General features: G+C 46.5%; 1 protein-coding gene across 1 annotated transcript in view; it reads right to left on the bottom strand.

The window, feature by feature from the left end:
- Nucleotides 1-284: 284 nt before the first annotated feature.
- Nucleotides 285-17,154, bottom strand: part of BRPF3 (bromodomain and PHD finger containing 3) — a 31,305-nt gene continuing 14,435 nt past the window's right edge. Inside the window, exons 8-12 of the mRNA XM_065884761.1 lie at nucleotides 14,707-14,800; nucleotides 11,070-11,167; nucleotides 8,142-8,239; nucleotides 3,939-4,093; nucleotides 285-2,621 (exon numbers count right to left, since the gene is read on the bottom strand). Of these exons, the coding sequence (XP_065740833.1) occupies nucleotides 2,438-2,621; nucleotides 3,939-4,093; nucleotides 8,142-8,239; nucleotides 11,070-11,167; nucleotides 14,707-14,800 (629 nt within the window). The 3' untranslated portion in view covers nucleotides 285-2,437. The remainder of the gene's footprint in view (nucleotides 2,622-3,938; nucleotides 4,094-8,141; nucleotides 8,240-11,069; nucleotides 11,168-14,706; nucleotides 14,801-17,154) is intronic.

Raw genomic sequence — 17,154 nt, 5'->3', positions numbered from 1 at the left:
TACAGAGCAGCCAAGGCGTGGGAAGTAGGCTGGACCTTCCACACCTCCCAAAAGGCAGTGCTGTTGGGGAGGAAAACGTCAGAAATCATTCTTGCACCCCTCCCAGGGGTCCAAGAGACAGACGGGCAGGCAGACAGAGAGACAGAGCCCTGTCCAGCTGGGAGTCTGCAACAGCTAGACAACCCCATTCTTAATAGGCCCTGGTGTCTTGAAGAGGGGGAGGGCTGCAGAGATTAGGAGGAGAAGGGCAGGCCCCACTGACGACATCAAACACACACAGCAACTGCTGCCCATTAGAACATTTATTTCTCAGAGAGAAAATAAGTTTAAGACAGTCATATTACAGTAGGTAAAATTAACTTTTGTATTCTTTACAAGCATAGATTTTTCTCTGTTTATTACCTCTCTTATACCATCTGTTATAAACAATTCTAGAAAGCAAATAAAGTCACTTTCTACAATAAATAGAGCATCGTGTGCTTCACAGCAGACGCGACTGAGACACATAGGCCCCATGCCACAGCAGGATCTGAGCCGTTTCCCGTTCTAAAAGAGCAGTTTTAAAAATGAGACTCAGAGAGAGACTGAAAGATTCAAAGAGACTGAAAAAAAAAAAAAGGGAGAAAGAGACTAAGAAAGTATTGGGGGGAAGAGACAGACACAGAAAGAGAGAGAGAGAAAGCCCCGAGATCTTACAACACAGGTTGAGACGAAGGTCACATAGTCCACAGCCGACCGACTACCTGGGGAGGGGGGACACATTGGCTCCTTTAAATAAACCACACTGTGTGCATTTAAAATACTCAGCCACACAATGGAGGACTCCAGTAATGGAAACTATAGGCCTGAATAATTTAGAACAGTATTTTACAATTATATACACTATGTCCTTCCCTAGCCATAGGCTGTATTGTAGTTTCATTATTGTACAAAATCCAAAACCCCATCCTTTATGTTATAGAGAGTTTTGTTGGTTCCCTTTTAAACTCTGGCTCATGTCCCAAACGTATAAGAAGTCGTGGCGGTTGGTTGGTTGTATTTTTAAAAAGTGTGTAAAAATGGCAGTGATCTCCCCAGTGACTTTGTTTTGTCCAAAACTCCCCTATGAAAAATTTAAAACAATTAAAAAGAACGTCAGGTTAAAAATCAACATGGCAATCAGTGGCCTGCAACCTGGCCCTGCAACTTTGGTGCTTAAGAGGTGAAAAGGAACATCCAGAGAACAGACATCGAAGCCTCTGAAAGTTGTGTTGGTTTGTCAGTCAGCATTCCCGTTTCACAGTTTTTTTTCCCTTCTGTTTTTGAGAAGGTAAAGGTGGAGAGGGGGTTGAAGGAAAAGAGGGAAAGGGACAGGGGGTTTGAAATAAAAGACTGTGTTCCCTGGAGTTCAGAGCAGCAGAGGCTAGGCAGGGCAGAGCGCAGGACAGGAAGATGCTGGACTGCAGGCCCCACGCCATCCCTAGTGGTAGAGAGAGAGGCTAGAGGCTGCAGGTGCAGAAAAGGAAAAGCCCACGAGGAGACGCTAGGAGGAGTGAAAGGGCAGACCCAGCCAAAGGGCACAGCTTCACCCAACAACCCTCGGAATCCACGTGGACAGATGGACACTGGCACAAGCAGCCTGGTCTGCTGACAGGAGCCCGTCCAGCCTGAGCCCACCTCTCTGCAAGACAGAAGAGGGCTGGAGGGACCCTGCCTCAATCTAAGCAGGCAAGTTCTCACAGGCTGGCCTCAGCTGTTTGTCTGTAGCACATGTAAGGGGGTGGGGAGGTGTACTGGTGAAGGGGTCACCCAAGTGGTAGGCTAGCAGCTGGCCTCAAAGGGAATGAGCCATAAAAAGAAAAAGATCAGTTTGGTGATGGTTTCTGTCAGTTTGGCACAAGAGGAAGTCGGGAAAGGAACAAGGGAAAAAGAGAGACTGGGCAGAGGTACAGAAGATGGGACAGGGAAGAGGTATGAGGACGGGTGATAGAGAGAGAGGGTGAGCTCTGTGAGATTCCCCGTGGGACCCTAGTGTATCCACAGCACCTCTGGGGTCAGTGTCAGAGCCTCACTCACCCTGAGGTGTAGTTAGTTGGGAATGGGTTGGAGGGGCCAGGCACACCCTTAAGAAAGCCCAAGACCTCTTGCTTTCTGGGGCCAGGTCTATCTCCTCGGCTGGGCCCAAGCCTCACAGCTGTTTCTATTTCTAACTGGTTCTTCAGTGGACAAGCCCCTGAGGGAGCTCAGGTGGGAGTTTTTGGCACACAGCAGGCCCACCAGGGGAACCATGCAGTTTAGTCCAAACTGGGGCCTTGTCCTTGGGGAGGATACAGCCCAGTCCCTGGCCTGCCATGGAAGGGGCAAGCTGCCAGCCGTACGTCTGGCTGGGGCAGGAAGAGGCTTCTCTATGCCCCACAGGACGGAGGCAGGGCAGGCAGATGCAGGCCAGGCCCTGCCCTTACAGGTAGCTGGAGGTGACAAAGGAGTGGGGTCCCCGCACTCGGCTCAGGTGGATCATCGCACGGTCGTAGGCCACCTGCACTGACTTGCGGATGCTGGTCTTGCGGCCTTCCAGCATCTTGAGCTTGTCCACAGTGTCTTCCACACCCAGGGGCAGGACTTTGTCCCTCGGAAGCCACTGCCTAAAATACAAGCACAGTAAGAAGGCTGGACCATGGTGGGTCCCAAAGGAGGCTCTTCTGGACCCACTTGCCCAGGACCAGCAAAGCCGGGGGAGGGACAGGGCAGAGGGAGGCAGACTGGGATGCCACAGGCAGGAAGCCACCAAGTGACTTATTTTGCAGCTGGGCCCAGGACACTCACTCAGCTTAGATGGTTGCCAGAGGGAAGCCCGTGTGCCCCCAGGGAGACTAGCTGAGTCATCTGGAGGGCTCTGAGCCTCACCCTGCCTTGTGGAGTCAGGGAGCTACAGCTAGGAAGTGGAGCTGATGTCAGGAATCGATGAAATGATCTCTGGTGGGGCCTGCACCTGGTGTTTTTTAAAAGGTCCCTGAGTGAATATAACATGTGGCTAAGAGCCCAGCCTTTGGAGCCAGATCTTGGTTTGTATCCCAGTTCTGGCTATGGATTCTTGGCTTTCTGAGCCTCAGCTTCCTCATCTGTAAAATGGATTGGGAGGGGATTAATGAAGATTTAAATGAGGACCAAATGAAATCATGCATGTAAAGCAATTTGCATAAAGAAATGGAGTAAATGCTCAATAAATGATAGCTATTAGCTAGTCCTACCTCCTCACTCTACAGAAGCAGAGGTGAAAGAATCCTCCTGCTGGTGTTTGTAAGCCATGAGCAGACAAGCCCCTTGCGGTGGATCCTGCACTGCCCAGAACTCTCCGCCCAGGACTGAGACATGCTTCCCTGCAGCCGCTGGGAGTGTTGGCAGATTACAGTCTCTCAAGTGAGTCCTGCTCCAGGAATCAACCCCCATCAATATCACCCCCCTCCCCAGGGGCAGCCAGCATTCAATGACTGGTTGACATGGGGGTACAAAGGCACAGCCCCAATCCCTGACATCTCTAATGAGCCACCCAGCTCCAGAGCTCCAAACAGGATGAGCTGAGGCCTCTGCAACAAGTGCACTGCAGTTCAACTTTTTCCTCTGCCCAGTGCTGCGCCCCCTCACCCTCACAGCTCTTCCCAATGACTCCTAATACAAATCTCCATCTCAGAGTGCTTCACAAGGAATCTGATCTGCAATACCCCTCAGTTACTATTAACACCATTAATCAGTGTGATTAGTAACACCAGGTTACTGTTAACATGGCAAATGCAGACCAGCTACTGGCAGGTAACCCTTCACTTTCACCTGGGTGGAGGCAGGGTGGCCGAGTCCACAGCCCCTTTGTGTACCTCTCCGGCACGTCAGCATTAGAACAGCCACCTGGTTGGGCCCCTTGGCCTGCATCCTGGTGCACCCTCCCAGCAGCAGCACCCACTCACCAGGTGCGTTTATTGTCAAAGAAGAGGACAAGGAAGAGCTTCTCTCCAGCCTCGGCCTGTTTCTGCTCTCCCAGCTTCAGCACATCCAGTGGGGGGACGGGGATGGGGACGCCATTGTGCAGAAGGCCCTCCCGGGGCATCTTGGGATCGATGATCTGGAAGCAGGAAAGGAGACAGCATTCAGTGGGGGGTGGATGGGGTGACCAGTGCACCCTGCTGTAGGACTAACCACTGAACCACCGTACACCAAAGCTATGCAGGGGATTGGCTCGGCCCACAACGCAGTGATGGAGGGGCTGACCCCTTCCAATGACCCTCAGTACCCCAAACAGAAATTCTGACTCTGTTTCCCCAGGTATTGTCCTAATCCTTTGGCCCTTTCCAATCAGACCTTCTGACAAGGGAGCTTGCTCCATCAACTGTCAGGCCCCAGAGCTGAAAGAGAAGTACTGGGAAGCCAGGGTGGAAGCCCTCTGACGTCCAGGCCAGATAGACAAACGCCTTCCTCCCAATGTCCCTTAGGGGAGAGGAATGGAGGCCATTTTTTTCCCCTGCCAATTTCCCTTTAGAACCTGTGCAATTCATTTCAAAATCTCAGGGGCTTCCTAGACACCATGGCTGTGAAGAAAGTCCTGAATCGGCCAGAGGGCCCATCCCTTTGGTTCTACCTAAACAGATCTCCTGGTTACCCACCACCTTCCTGTCTGACTATAATCCTTCCTGGTGCATAGACCAGATACAATTTTAGCACCTCCACGGTAAAATCAGAGAGAAGGCAAAAGACTGAGTGTGGAGGGTTGCTGAAGAGGGGAGAATGATGTGGTCGGAAACAAGGGCCACTGGAAGAATGAGTCCTTGAGGCTGCAGGCTCCACAAGGGCAAGGGCTCAGCAAAATGCCTGGTGGCATCAACATAACAATAATTCTCCAGCTCTGTGGAGCACTGACAAAGTTACCAAAGCTCCTAATTATTCACACATCATCTTATTTCATCCTCTTGCTGATGCTGAGAAGTCTGCTGACAAGTACTAGCTGACAGAGGAGAACGCCAAGCACAGAAAGATGTAGCTGGCTGGGACTAAAACCAGGCGCCTGGACAAGGCTTGGGCCTCTGCTGCCCACTGCCTCCTACACAGCCCCTGCTTCCAGAGCAGCTGGCTGATAATCTCTGTGCACCAAGGCCAGGGAGACTTGGAAACTTACGGAGGAGGCAGCTTTCTCCAGAGATGGAGCAATCTTAATTCCTATACCCTGTCCCAGGGGGTCTCTTATAATAATAAATTGCTCTATTTACTTCTGGGTGTTTGCCAGCTTCCCTACATCCTTCTCAAGATAAGCAGCTAAAAGCAGGTCCTCTAGTTAAGAGTTTACTCTAAGGAAGAACCACCACTACCCTGCCCCCAGCTGTGTGATTTGGTAAAAACTCTAACTCCCAGCCTGTCTGTCCCTCCTGGGACTGAAGCTAAGGGTCCTAATGAGAACCACCAGACAAGCCCTCCTGAACTTCCTCGATTATCAACAGTGGGGATAGTGCCTGGCTTGGAAAGTGGGGCAGACTGTGAAAAGTGTCCCCCCAAGGGCAGAAGCAAGATGGGCAAGTCTGCCTCTTAAGGGGAGCTCGCCTCCCTTTTTAAAGAAGACAGAGGCAAATGTATCCCCAAATAATAAATAATGGTCCATTCACTCAAATGTCATGCACATGTAAAACAACATGGAAATAAAGTCTGCAATAACATTTAACACATTACATAACAAATGTGTACACACACCATTGTTACGGCTATAATATATAAACGATAAATAGAAGCAACAATACAAAATGCTTATAGATGATGTCATAATGCTGCGATTTGTGTTGATTTTCTTTTTCCAAAGCTTCTGCAATGTAGATACATAATTTTTACAGAAAAACAAAAAACATTTTTTTATAGAACAAGAGCCTCAGAAATTTAAAAACCATATAGTCACTATATGTGCAAGTACATATTTAAGTATACAGAGGAAAATGACTGGGAGAGCATAAACCAAAATAAAAACACAGGTTGTATTCAGGTGGTAGGTTTTTTCAGGTGGTGGCTGAATTTCTTTATCACAAAAGAAAATGTATGATTAAGAAGATAATTAAAAAGGAAAAAAAGAGGGGCTTCCTTGGTGGCGCAGTGGTTAAGAATCCGCCTGCCAATGCAGGGGACACGGGTTCGATCCCTGGTCCGGGAAGATTCCACATGCTGTGGAGCAACTAAGCCCATGCGCCACAACTACTGAGCCTGCGCTCTAGAGCCCGCAAGCCACAACTACTGAGCCCACATGCCACAACTACTGAAGTCCATGCGGCTAGAGCCCATGCTCCACAACAAGAGAAGCCACGACAATGAGAAGCTCGCACACCCCAACGAAGAGTAGGCCCTGCTCACCGAAACTAGAGAAAGCCCGTGCAGAGCAACGAAGACCCAACACAGCCAAAATATAAATAAATAAATTTATAAAAAAAAAAGAGACTAGTTTTAGACTGGCTTTCTTTGTATTGTGAGATTAAAAAAAACAAAACTAAACCTGCACAGTCTTAATCAATTCTTCAGCAACTAAGCTGGGGGTCTCACTGACAGCTGGGCATGGAGCCTGTGAAGGCAGCCACAGGTCCAACCTCCTCAGCGCTGGATCACAATGTGGATCTCCCACCTGCCACTGCTAAGCAGGGGGTGAAGCAGGTAGCATGGGTTCCAATATGACTCCAGCAAGTCATATAACCTCTTGGAGCTACAGTTTCCTCACCTGTCCAAAAAGGATCAGAGTTCCTGCACTCTTCACCTTAAGAGGCTGCTGTCTATGAAAAGAGCCATAGACAAAAATGAGCTGGGAGAGGCTCAGAGCTCTGTGTGCACGCATAGGCTGGCAGGGCGGTTCTCAACACCCACTATAGATCATCTGGGGAGTGTTAAAAAAAATAGTCATAAAAAAAAGAAACAAAAATATTCATGCCTTGGTCTGGCTTTAGAGAGTCTAATACAGTTGTTCTGAGATGGGGCCTCAGGATCTACATTGTTTAAAAAATTCCCCCAGATGATTGTGACATGCCCCAAAGGTTAGAATCAGTATTTTCAGGGCCAGATGGATATTACCTCCCTAATATAGAAAGAGCCCTAAGACATAACAATCAGGGTGGTAAAAATTAGAATTTTTAGCTACTGCCACTATGGAAAAAATGGAAATTTTAGCTACCATTGGTGGGAGTATAAACCAGAACTAATGTTCTAAGGGGCAACTTGGCAATTTGCATCAGAATTTTACATAGATGCCCCAAGAAGGCATTCCTAAGACTTCTTCACTGTGAAGAAATAACCATGGATGTACACAAATGTTAAGCTACAATGATGCTTACTGCTGGCTGTTTATCATAGTGAAAAATTCAAAATGATCTAAATGACCAACTAGGGAATGGTTAAAATAAGGTACACGCATACGACTGCAGATGATGCAGTAATGAAAGTGCTGCTGATGAAGAATGTTTAATGGCATAAGACATGCATGCTCATGGTGTACTGTTAAGTGAAGGGGAGGTTAAACAGAGTACAGTCTCATATTTATGCACATTTATGCATTAAACAGAAAAAAAAAAGGCTGAGGATATACATCAAGAGGTAATCTCTGAATAGATGGCACTGTGGGTGATTTTGAACTCAGTGGCTCAGAACACAGGCTTTGACATCACACACTTTGAGCCCTGGGCTCAAATTCCAACCCTGCCACTTAATAGCTAGATGACCATGGTAGCAAATAGATCTTCAGTTTTTTCCCCTATAAAACGAGAATAACCATACCTTCCTCAGCATTTCAAGAACTTAGCATGACAGACATTTAGTAAAACACCTAAGCATTATTAACAGCTTTTACAATTTTCTACAATGAGCACATTTTACTTTTATGAATAGTAGATAATTTTTTTTATTTAGCAAATAAATATATGCTATTAAATCACTAAGAGCCCTAGCTTCTGTCAGCATACTTTAACCTATTTTAAGAGCCCTAAGCAGGGAGTCTAGCTGGTGTGACCCACCCAGGCTGGGATAAAACCTCCCTCCCTTCTGCAGCTAAAGGTACCCTGACTCCCAATCACACTCTCCTGGCTTGATCCAATCAGATAAGCCCCCAAGGCAAGGCAGGGGCCAGACCACCCCTGGGAGGGAGGAGGATCAGGCAGACTCACCAAGGCGGGGTAGGAGGGATAACCTCGGCACTTGGCCCACACCAGCTCCAGGGGCTCCAGGTCTCCACGGTCTTCAAAGGGCATCAGGAGGCTTCTGCCTGGGGGTGGGGGAGGGGAGGAGACAGTGCCCAAGGGGGCATGGAATGGTGCCCAGGAGGCCTGCCCGGGGCCTCCATTTGACTGGGACAGCCCAGGAATGAGTCAGAAACATCCCCTCCACCCTTCCTCTTCCCTACCCTCTCCTTAGTTCTTAAGACTAGATCAGGAGACAGCAAACTTGTTCTTTAAAAGGCCAAATAGTAAGTATTTTAGGTTTTGCAGTCTCCATTGCAACTACTCAACTCTACTATTGTAGCATGAAAGCAGCCACAGACGATTGGTAAATGAACAAGCACTGCTATATTCCCATAAAACTTTATTTCTGGACACTGAAATCTGAATTTTGTGTAATTTTCACGTGTTACAAAATGTCATTCTTCACTTGATTTTCAATCATTTGAAAATGTAAAAAACATTCTTAGCTCGTGGGCCCTACAAAAACAGGCAACAGGTTACAGTTTGCTGACCTCTGAACTAGAACCCTAGGTTGATGTTCCTTGGAAAAATATAACTGCTTCATCACCAGGACAGCAGGAAGAAGGACTATAATGCATCTTGGCAAAGCCACAAACTGCTCTCTGGGCCTTCCTGACTGGTGGGCCTCATGATGGAGGCTTCATGGAAGAAGATGCCTGGGATGGATATCCCAGTAAAACTATTTGCTGAATGAGTTCTTTTCTGACAGGGCCATACCTGGCTATCCAGGACACCTGGCTGCACAGCACTCAGCAGAGCCAAGCAGGTCTGCAGACTCTTTTCTTGCCAGTTTTGTCAGAACCTTACACAGGGTGTCCTGCCTGGGGCAGGCACCACATCTCTTCGGTTTATTTTGTTCTGCACCTAATGCATTAGCACACATGGATGGGTACTTCACAAATGTCTCTGAATACACAGAGGAACCTCCCTTCCCCTCCCCAGTCTATAAGCTGGCAACAGGGAGGTGACCACACTCAACTAAGGAAAAGATCCAAATTCCACAGAGTAGAAATCATGTTCCTAAGGAAACATTACCATCTACAAATATAATTTTTTATAAAGTATATTCCTGATAATGAGGTCTTGTTTTCTGTCTATTAAATCAATAGCAATAACAACAAAAAGACAAAATCCATTACTGAAGAGGCAGGCTGTGGGGAAACTGGTGCAATCATATACTGCTGAGGAAATTGAAGACCAGTCTAATCCTTTCAGAATATAATTTGGCAGTAAGTCTCAAGAGCCATTAAAAAAAAAGTATGAACAATCTACTCCAGTAAATTCCTTCCCTGGGAATTTGTTCTTAGAAAAATAACTTTTAAAATGAATAAGAGGCTTTTGAACAAAAATATGGGTTCACTACCTTATGTATAATGTTAAAATTTGGTTAGAACCAAATTCTAACAATGAAACAAGTAAATTATAATGCATTGATTGGAAGATAACATTGAAAAAAGCAGAATATGAAAGAGCATGTGTTTTAGATTAGCATTTTGTGAAAAACGTGCCTGAAATAAATAGAAGGCAACATAGAGAAATGAAGACAATTGTGTTAAGGTGATGGAACAGTGGAAGGTCAGTTTCCTTTTTAAATTTCCTTTGGCATCATTTTAATAATTACGTGGTTTTAAAAATAAGAATAAAATGTCACCACCAGAAGCACAAAGTACGTGCCAATCCGCTCCCAGTTCTGCACTAGATGCTGTACAAATTAACCTAGACATAAGCCCTGCCTTCTGGGCACTGACAGTCAGACAGTAATGAAACATGCAGGCATGCATTCATCAACACACATATGAAAAAGAAACTGATGCTAAGGGAAAATAAAGCAGTTGGGAAAAGGAAAGAGGGGAAGAGAAGCCCTGAAGGCTGAATGTTAGATGGAAGCTTCAAAGACAGGGCATCCAGAGTGCACACCCCCCATAGGAGGGCTGGACAGAGATGTGCTCAGAGAACAGCCAGCCCTGCACCTGTTCCACCTAAGCACCACCCAGTCCTCTCCTTTGGCTCTGCCCTGTCCTTTATTCCTTCAGTCAGAAGAGATAAGATCCATGTGTTTTACTGTTTGGACCTGCTGGAGTAGAATGTCTCCATTTTACCCCAGTAGGGAGTAGAAGCATTGGATCACATGAAATTACAGGGTTATGTGTGAAATTCAGTGACACAGGATATCATATTACTCCTGTGAGGGCAGACTAGAAATATCTATCAAAATTACAAATGCATACTTCCTCCAATACAGCAATAGAGTATATCTATAGATATACTCCCCAGGGATACAAAATGATCTTTGTACAAGGTTGCCCACTGCAACATTGACTATGACAATTAAACAAAAACATTTAAACATCCATCTGCAGAGGGCCAGCTAAGTAAATGATAGCACACCTATGTAATGGGATATTAGGCAGCCAATAAAAAGCACAAAAGAATCTCCAAGATATATTATTAACTGAAAAAAGGCATGGTTTAGAGGAATGTGCATGTTAGGCTTCTCTGCTCACTCTTTTAAATATACACACAAGTTTTTGGTTTGTGTACGTATGGATTACATCTGGAAAGACATACAAAAAACCGCTAACAACGGCTATTCTAGGGAGGGGAGAACTGGCTTTTCATTATGCACCCTTTTGTACGTTTCTGATTTTTGTCACCACGGTATGTGTTACTTATTCAAAATAAGATGAATTAAAAAAAAAAGTAAAAGGAGTATGAATAACCTGGGAGGAAGGGCCATTTCCCTGACCAGTGCCTCCAGGTTCGGAGGAGCTCAGGGTCTGGCTGCAGCCCGCAGAACTGGTTCTCTGGAAGGCCTGGTCCCCCAAGATGCACCTGTACAGCAGCACTCCTCACCTGAGCCGTTGTAGTCAGAGTCTCCGTTCACACCTTCCAGGAAGGGCACTCGAGACAGGGCTGGCTTCCCTCGGCTGCGTTTGGGGGGTGTCAGACCACTGCATATAGAGCAGGGAGAAAGAGAGGAGCGAAATGAACAATTTCAATGAGTAACACATCCACTCCTGCTCTCCCATCTCTGCTAGGAGCAGAGCTGCAAAAACCCTTCAAGGAGAATGGTTCCTCACCTTCCCCTAAAAACTCATATTAACCCGTGATATACTTCTGACCAGAATGTTCCCACGAGGCTTAAGGAAACATTTCATCCATGTGGAAGGACTGAACTTGGAAAGAGAGGCCTGCTCCCCTGCCCAGGGACACTGGATTTCATCCAGAGGGAAGGTCACCCAGGCACTTGTCAATCCTTCCAGAGTCTAAGCAGCCTGGCCATGAGGAGGGCCTGTCTCACATCTGCCCAGAATTCTGAACCCTCTGGTTCACATTGCTTCTCTAGAAACCAATTTATTTTTGAGGTACAAAAATCTGCCTCTTTCCCAAATTTTCTATAATGGACATGCCTTACTTCCGTAATTAGAAAAGACTTTTTAAATTGGAAAAACAATCCGCTTCTCACTTCTACTTTATGTGTGTGACGTTTTTCTTAGACAGAGATGGATTTTTTTAAACTACCAAGCAGACCGGTTTTTTTAAAATATGGCTACTGCAAAGAGATAAAAAATATATAGTAGACAAAGACTAGAAGGTAATAGGCAAAAATGAGAACAGTAATACAAGAATAATGGTATAACTGGAACCCACCCAGGCATCAGTATTTTTAAGTTGCTCCCAATGCAATTCTAATGTACAATCACAGTTAGAAGCCTCTGAGCAAGAATGATGTGGCTATGTTTTTTTCCCATTCAAACTTTAAAAAATATTACTGCTATATAATTATTTCAACAAAAAAAATTGCTTAAAAGACAAGTCAACAACCTGCAGTAGAGCAAAAATGCTTAAGAAACCCCTAATAGGATACGAAGAGGCCAGGGTTAAGACTGGTTGGAGAGTAGGGTACTCCTGCGTTACTGAATCATAACTGACTTTATCATGGTCTTTTACAGAAAACCTGGCACAATGAGAACCTGATGAATCATAATCCTTCAGTTAGTAGTAGGTTGGGAGCTTTCTTCCTGCTAGTCAAAATTAGGACCTGTTGGGGAAAAAACAACACCCAGTTCACATTCAGAATTCAGTTCCCATGCACCCTACAAAAATCTGTCACTGGACTTAAAGAATCTGAGTCCTTATAAAAATGTAAGGTACTGGTAGTTCTATTAGGAAAGCCTCTCCAAGTTCACATCATGGATCTGGGGAGACATCTCCAAACACAACATAGGAGGGCACAACCAAGCAGTTAAGAGAGAAACTCTGGAGCCAGACTACCTGGGTTCAGAACCTCACTCTGTGCTACTCATTCATTCTGTGACCCTGAGCAAGTTAACCTCTCTGAGGCTTGTGTTCGCCATGTGTTGCTGTGAGGATTTAATGGATTAATACACAGCAAGCACTCAGTACAGAACACACCAAGTATTCAATAAATAGCAGTTATACAGTAAATATTATTATATAAACGGTAGTAAATTTTAATGTCTCACTTGAATATTATAAACTACCAATGTTATACTATCAGATGATGAGCTCTGAGAAGGTTGAGCTCAATGAGACAGGATGCAACACCAAAACTAGGTCCATATGTTCCTGTTTCATAGAAAAACGCACAAGTGACTCGATCATGGCCTGCATTTCAGCCCTCTCTCTAAGTTACCCAGGTCTAAGCAGACAGCCCAATCTATAATTATTTTGCTTACTGGCTTAACATTTATCTCTCCCTTCTAGATGATAAGCTCCTTGAGAACAGACACCTTATCAGGGCTTAGAACAGTACCTGGCTCACGGTAAGTGCTTAATTAATAATTGAATGAGTGACCCAAAGAAGAGGGTGCAGCTCCAAACTGCTCAGAAAATCATTAGAAAAGATAAAGCCAGGGACAGGATGGGACAGGGATGGGATTAGTGACCAGAAATTCTTTCAAGGTTCTTTATTCTGCGATTATATGATTCTAGTCTAATTAATAAGATCTTCCTTTATGTACTTACCCCCACAATGTAGGAAAAAAGAAAAGAAAGAAAAAGAAAAAAATCCCTGTAGTTGAAGGCCTGAATCTCCTGTTGTAAACCGCAAAATTCTACTGAGAACCACTGAGCTAAAGAGGAAACGCCTTCCAAGGGCATTGTTCCCACACTGAGCAGGGCCCCAGAGAAACTGGTGGCTTTGGCATGTTCTGCAGAAAGGTAAGCAGTCTGAACGGGCAGGCTAACCAGAGCCTGGCCTGGCTTGCTCCTTGCAGCTCACAGCTGGGAAGAGTACCCTTTGTGGAGGGAGGGGCCGAACACACCTTCTACCTTTAGTCAAGGACTAAGAGGGGACAGTTTGATAACCCCACTCCCACCCCACCCCAGTGAACTGGGTTTCCAGGCACCTTATCTTTGAAGGGAGTCAGGAACTCCAACCCGGACCGGGCTAGAAGCATCCTGTATGATTTTGAAATCTCTGCCTCTTCTCTATGCCTGGTAACTGTATTTTCCCATCCACTCCTCCTATATCTCTAGAGCTGTAACATGGAGGAAGACAGCTAGGACATTTCTGAGGCTTGGTGGGGAAGAAAATCTCTAAGGAGCCACTGAAAGCTGGGCCCTGCTACAGCACGGGAGCAGTCCAGGCCCAAGGGGGCATCTGGGGGCCTCCACGAGCCCAGCACCAGTGTAGAGTGAGAACCCAATAGAACCTACACCCAGCCTGCCTTTGAAGCACTTCAAACACAGACACATAGTATTTTGGTGCTGCCCTGGGACCTCTCCTCCCCTGCTCTGAACCTAGAATCCATCCAGTAGCCATGTGGAGGGATCATGAGGTCAGCCTTCAGGACAAGTCATTCTTCTTCTGTGGCACTGAAGGTCTCCCATTTCCAAGAGTCCCACACTCCCTGGTGTCTTGCAGAGCATACAACACAGAGCAGAGAGATTCAATAAACTCTTAGTCATGGAAGAAAGTTGAAGGTTCTGGCCTCGGAAATCCTCCCTTCAGGTGAAAGAATGGGAAAAGAAACCCATCCCTTCCCAGCTCAAAGATGGTAGAAGAGCTGGGGCCTTTGTCAGACTAAAAGGCAATTCCAAATTTCCTATCTGTCCATTTCTTATTCCTACACCACTGCTATGATGCCCCGAAAGGCAAAGGGTGAAACCATGTCTATAACTGGGTTATCTAAATGGGCCAGGGGGTGGGTGGGGATTGGCTCAAATGTTAACTTCACTGGGCAATACAGAGGGTCTCCCCACCCTCTGGAGCCAAATTCAGATCTACAAACCCTATAAAGCATCAGCACTACTCCTCCCCCCTAGTCAGATCAGGCCTGACAGTCAAGGGTCACAACGTTTCCTAGGAGCTACCAGAGTCACAGATGAGAGGCTTCAGGAAATAACAGGGGTGCAGGAAGAAAAAAACTGAGATAAGCAGGAGGAGGTTGAATCTGCAGCTGAAAGGAAAATAAATGGAGAGGTGGCAGAGCTGCAAACACGGCTTTGGGACAAGTGTTCTTACCTGCAAGCTTCAAATGCCAGTCCACCACTGAGACCCAAACTACATTCTGAGTCAGACCCGCTCTCAGTGTGTTTTCCAAAGCCGTTGGTCACACCTGCCAAGAACACACAAAGTGAGCCTGAGTGTAGAAACCCCCCTCCCCTGACACATGCTGCAGTGTGAGGCAGCCACCTTGGGAGGGCTCAGCAAGGAGGGATGGAGAGGATGGCTGGTCCCTCCTCTTGGGAAATGGGTCTTGGGTGGTGGAGAGAACCTGATAAAGGTTTGGGGGAAATGTTGGCTAGGGCAGTGAACAGACACTGCATTTACCTTCCCATCCTTCTGGGTTTACTTGAAGGAAAATAGCCTATAGCTCATTCCAGTTACTGTCATTTGACTACAATGGGAAATACCAAGACTTCCTCACTCCGGCTTGTTCACAGGTTCCTGGATCTGCTTCTAATTTCAAGCCTCAATTATCAGGGAGTCTCCTCTGCCTCTTGGGAAGCCCACCCACCTTGCCTCTTCAGATAAACACTCACACACCCTATCCATCACACAGCTGGCAATAGCTAGCTTCATTCTTTTGGGATGGTATCGGGGAGGTTGGAGCCAGATAAGGACTGTGTCAACCACACCCTGAGATATCTAGCAGAGCTAGTCAAAGTTGAGGATGGGGGGAACTTTTCAGCAGATCTAAGGCAGACCAGACCTTCCTGGGATGATGGGGAGTCAGATTCCCTGGGTTCTAGACTGGGCTCTGAAATATGGGTCCCTTTTCCTCTTTAAGCCTTGGCTTTTACTTTCGTGAAGTGAAGGTAATACCTTCTTACTTATGGAGGATGCTATTAAGTATGAATGAGGGAAGGTCTGTTTACAGCAGGGAGCCCTTCAGAGGCAAATGAAGACTGTCTGGTCATCCCAGGGACAAGACTCTCACCTGCCATGAAAGCTTCAACTCTCCTCTCTATCTATCCAATTCCCAACCACCATCCAGAATCCCACAAGTCTGATAGCTGAGCCAAGAGCTCTAAGTCACATATACCTTAGCCAGAAAACTGTGAGGCAAGTCACACCTGTAAGAGCAGGTGTCTGAGCCAACATATCTGGACCCTAACCTGGCTCTGCCTCTAACATCATGACCTCAATTTAAATCACCAAAGCCTACTGTGCCTCATCTATAAAGGATCAACACCTGCTTTTAAGAGAACCCACTACATTTGTGCAAAAATATTCCTGGGTACCAGGTAGCTGGGATGGTGGAGGAGAAACAGATTCTAGCCCCCAAGCGGTGGGCCCTCTCAGGTTGGATGAGCCTGATGTCTAGACCTATTTCCCAACAGCAGGATTTTTCATTTTTAGTGCTCAGTGCTGTTTGGCTGTGCCTGATATAACTGACAGGATGACAACAATAACTGCTGCCAACTACTGCTATATACCAAGTGCTTTATATAGGCTACTTCCAATCCTTAGAGCCACACAAGGAAGGTGTCACTAGCCCCATATTAGAAATAAGGAATAGGCTCACAGAGGTTAATTCATATGCCCCAGGATACACAGCTAGTAAGAAGATGGGATTTGAATTCAAGTCTGCCTCAAGCTCTTGACTCTATATAAACACCCTACTGCCCTAATACAGAGAAGCTTGGACCAGTCAGGAAAGGAAGGTACTGCTGGAAACAAAGTATTAGGTAGGAAGACAGAAAAGCAGAGAAAAGCATGTGCTGACCACACAGCCCAAAGCCACCATGTAACAGGACATGAGGAGCAAAAGCCAAGAGCAGGCCCCTCCCTGCCAAGTGAGCTGGCCTTCCATATCCCACCAAGACTAAACAACTGTCTGGTGATGGAGGCCCTGCATGTCCATGTCCACCTTGCCCACAGCATTGGCTTCTGATGCCCCTCTTCGCTTTGGAGAAGGAAGCCCCTCTCCAAACTGTCCCTCACAGGGACTCTGACCTTGTTTCTACACACCTGGGCCTGAGCCCTTTGTTCCTTTCTAGTCTGTCCTCATCCCCAGGGCCAGCTTAGGCACTGTCTACTCATGAAGCCTTCCCAACTCCCCCAGTTCCTATTCCCTGAATCTCTAGCAGTGCTGTCACCTGACACATAACCACAGACTGTCCAGCACTGGGGTATCTCTGCACCTCAGGACACCATCTAGTCTCCCCACTGGATGGTAAACTCTCAGATTTGGACCTGGGTCTGATTTACTGCTCCCCAGTGACCAGCTTGTGTTGGACATGCAGTAAGGACTCTTTAGTGACAAGCCCCTATTACTACCTCTGAGACCCCATCTCCTATGATCCCTTGGCTCACTCTGCTGTGGCCACATAGGTCCCCTCACTGTTCCTCAGACATGCAAGCATGTTTCCACCCCCATGGCCTGTGCACTTGCTAGTCCATCTTTTTGGAACGTCTTTTCCCCAGATACCCAAAGAGCTCACACCTTCAGCTCCTTCAGATCTT

This window comes from Phocoena phocoena, chromosome 10 (assembly GCF_963924675.1).
Source record: "Phocoena phocoena chromosome 10, mPhoPho1.1, whole genome shotgun sequence".
In the NCBI taxonomy this organism is placed as follows: Eukaryota; Metazoa; Chordata; class Mammalia; order Artiodactyla; family Phocoenidae; genus Phocoena; species Phocoena phocoena.
The sequence above is the reverse complement of the archived record's forward strand: the minus strand, read 5'-3'. Positions and strand labels throughout refer to the sequence as shown.